Source organism: Centruroides sculpturatus, unplaced genomic scaffold (assembly GCF_000671375.1).
Source record: "Centruroides sculpturatus isolate CEXI.00-Female unplaced genomic scaffold, Cexi_2.0 scaffold4005, whole genome shotgun sequence".
NCBI lineage: Eukaryota > Metazoa > Arthropoda > Arachnida > Scorpiones > Buthidae > Centruroides > Centruroides sculpturatus.
Genome location: NW_019388338.1, coordinates 4,109 through 7,947, shown reverse-complemented (window position 1 = coordinate 7,947; position 3,839 = coordinate 4,109). Strand labels below are relative to the sequence as shown.

The 3,839-nt window shown below is 32.3% G+C and overlaps 1 protein-coding gene across 1 annotated transcript; it reads left to right on the top strand.

Moving 5' to 3' along the window:
* The first annotated feature begins 1,208 nt into the window (after positions 1-1,208).
* On the top strand, positions 1,209-3,060 carry LOC111616881 (protein ALP1-like). The gene is made up of 2 exons (XM_023358232.1): positions 1,209-1,566; positions 2,120-3,060. Exons 1-2 carry the CDS (start codon positions 1,264-1,266, stop codon positions 3,017-3,019), a joined length of 1,203 nt encoding a protein of 400 aa, XP_023214000.1. The 5' UTR covers positions 1,209-1,263; the 3' UTR covers positions 3,020-3,060.
* The last annotated feature ends 779 nt before the right edge of the window (positions 3,061-3,839 follow it).

The following is a 3,839-nucleotide window of genomic DNA, read 5'->3' as shown; positions in this document are numbered from 1 at the left end:
AATATTAAAAAAGAAGTGACTGAATAAATAATATTAGTTTGCAAAACTTATAAAAAGGACTGAAATTAGAATAAACAATAAATTTAGATAATTTATCAGTTATTATACACACAACTTATTAAAAATCATTATTTTTCCATTTTATTGTGTTTTTATAAATGCATGGTAAATTTACTTACTAAGAACATATGGATCCTCTGATAATGGAATAATACTTGCACCAACTAAGAATCTTAAGATTACAAACATATAAAAATTTGTTGTAAATGCTGATATTAAGCCTGCACCAAATGCTAAGACATAACTACATATAATGGATGGTTTTCGTCCATATCTAAATAAAATATAAAGAAATTAGCTATAATGGCAACTGAAGTTAAAAAAAAATTAAATAGTCTATCATTATTTTTGACACAAATTTTTTAATTCATGTAAAGTACAATTGAAAATATAATTTAGATAAGTGAATAAATAATTTTAATTTTGAAACCATTTTTCACTTTTCAGTTCATGCAAGCTGAAATTTAAAGTTAAAATGAAAATATTTTAAACAGCAAATTAATCAAAAGAAACTTTGTTTAAATTATCATAAATGAAATAAACTATTGGGTTGTTTGGAAAGTTCGTAGCAATTTTTGATAGCCGACAGTTGAGACACTGATTGATGTGAAAATGATTAGAATTCTACAAACCAATGAATATTACGATAAATGACCATGAGACACATCCGTTACAAAAAAAAAACCCGTTAAGATTATTCAAATATCGTTTAATTTGTCTCATTGCAAAAATGGATACAAACAGCGTGCATTATCGACACTTGTTTCTTTCTTTTTATTGTAAAGGAAAAAATGCTGTACAAACAGCAAAAAAGATATGTGATGTTTATGGTGGGAGTGCTGTAGCAAAATCAACTGTTTGAAAGTGGTTTGCAAAATTTAAAGCGGGTAATTTCAGCCTTGAAGATGCTCCCGCTCAGGAAGACCTCCCATTATTGAAGAGGACCAGATCAAAGCATTATTGGATGAAAACCATCATTATACAACTCGGGAAACTTTTGAACAGTTGATTGTCCTACAGCACTCCCACCATAAACATCACTTTTTTTTTTGATGTTTGTACAGCATTTTTTCCTTTACGATAAAAAGAAAGAAACAAGTGTCAATAATGCAAGTTGTTTGTATCCATTTTGCAATGGGTGTATTCAAAATCTCAGCATGCTGCCAGAAGTGATGTACTGCTGGCGTTTCGGAGAGAACACAAATGCTGACTGCTGGAATATCCAGAAAGGTAAACAAAAAAAAAATGATGAATGATATGGACTTGTACATTTTGCTAAATTTGTTTTTGAACTTATTTAATGAGACCAACGTAATGAAAAATGAATATTTCAAAAAGAGAAAGAAAGATGAGAATTTTTTAATATCTGTAGGAGTTATAGAAGAAGAAAAACCAGACAAGAAAAGAAAGAGGATTCAAATTGAAAATTATGTTTCAGACGTAGTATCTATATACTCTGACAAAGAATTTAAAAGTCATTTTCGCCTATCGCGTACAACAGTAGAGGTAAGTAAGTACAATATATGTAGGGGAGAGTAGTACAATGAAACGTTATAAATTATAAGATGTGGGACAGTTTTAATTGAACATGTAAACAGTATTTTTTTGTTCAGAGAGGAACTTATAACGTATTTTTTTTCAGATATATTTAAGTGTATGGTTAGCATTAGAAAAGAAAAATCAATAAGAGTATGTTGCTTTTCTATCAGAAGAAATTGTTTTGCTAAAATAAATTTTTTTCTTTATTTTCTAATTTATATAATTTCAAAAAATACCTTTAGTTATTTTAATGAGTTTTGTTTTCAATCATTTTAATCAGTCAGTGATTAAAGTGATTGAAATAATATATATAAAATTAGATGTTTTATTAATGATGCAAAATAAACACTAAAGATAATTTTTTTTAAATAAAAAATAATAGAATCATGCAATTTAGGGTTAAAAGGGGGACATTACAAGCAAATTTTATGTTTCAATGAACCCCACTCTCTCCTACACTTCATAACTATACCTTATTACATTATTGCTTTCAAATAAAATAATGACAATACTTTTGCAGATACTTTTACAATGTCTTCCCAATCCAAAGGTGAAAACAAAGCCCCTAATTGAAAAAGAAAAAAATTTGCTTATATTCTTGTGGTTAGTTGGCAATCAGGAAACATACAGAGAAGTAGCTGACAGATTTGGGGTAACTGAAAGCCATGCACACGGTGTGTTTATGAAATATTGTGATCACATTTCAGCTTTGGCTACTAAATTTATTTGCTGGCCTATTGGTGAAGAAGCTGAAAGATCCATTCGAGCATTTGAAGCTCTACGAGAAGTGCCTTTTCCTGGTGTAATAGGTGCCATAGATGGCACCTATGTCGAATTTTCGGCACTAAAGGAAGAAAAAAATGAACATATCACTAGAAAACAAACTGCTGTTGTTGTGCTTCAAGCAGTTTGCAGAAGCAATTTGCTTTTTATTGATATATTTGCAGGATGGCCCAGATCACCAAATGACGCAAGGGTGTTCCATAGTCCTCTTTATTCCAAATTGGGAGATCCACAATTTTTTCAAAACAATTGTCACATGACAGGAGATTGTGCATATCCTCTATCAAAATCACTCCTAACACCTTATCGTGATACTGGCTATTTAACAAGAAAAGAGAAAAACTATAACAAAGTTTTAAGCTCAAGTAGAGTTGTCATTGAACAAGCTTTTGGCCATTTGTTTGGTAGATTCCGAAAACTAAGATATTTATATATCAGAAAGAGAGCTTTGGTTCCAAAAGTCATCACTGCCTGTTGTGTACTGCATAATTTTTGTATTATGCATAATGATCAGAGTACAGATGTTGAAATTGTTAGTGAAGAGAATGGTCTAGAAGAACTGGAAGAACCCCGCAGCAGTTATTCAAATACTGATGGAGCAGCTAAGAGGAACTTGATAGCAACTCAGTTGTTCTGAGACTGGGTGATGTTATTGGGCTGTATGTACTGTACAATACACTTTACTNTATTTCCAAAGACGACTCCTCTTTCCTCTCTTCCAATCCGTGGATAACAACATTGTTCATCCTTCTCTGATTGTCCATAGCATCCAGTTCTCTCTCAAAAGAAGACAATTTTGTAAGAATTTTATCCGTATTCACCGAATGCCCAACACCGGTTACCTCCCCTCCAACCTTTGACTCAACCTCCCCCAACCTCACCTCGAAATCAATCAACGCCTCATCTACATTTTTGAGCCACTCTGTCAGGTGATCCAGTCTTCTGATGAATTCATCAACCTTACCATTCAACGAAACATGCAAACGCAATAGAAGCCTAACTCCTTCCGCCACATCAAAATTTGAATCCTGTATTAAATTCGCAATATCCTCTTCACCAGAAGTAGTCTCACCCCTAAATCTAGTTGTTGATCTTTCCGGAACGGTTGGAGAAAAAGTCTTCCTCTTCCGAGTCTGGGACATATTTATAAAGTAAACTTACCTAAAAAAAGAAAAACAACAGTTTATATCGCTCTTTCAAAAAAATCGGATAGTCTCCCAAGCAGTCCAAGCAACCACAGGTTAAATAATAGGCAGACCACGCCCCAAACCGAAATTTACATAAAAATAACCACTACTTTCACTTTAAGCCTTAAAAAATAAATCAAAATCAGAAATAACTTTTTTAAACTGATTAAATGAAAAACAGGGAACCCCAAAGGTCTCCTCACGTAATTTTGACAAAAAAGTACAAACAGCGATAATATGAAACGCATCCAATGGCGAGTCAGCCACACC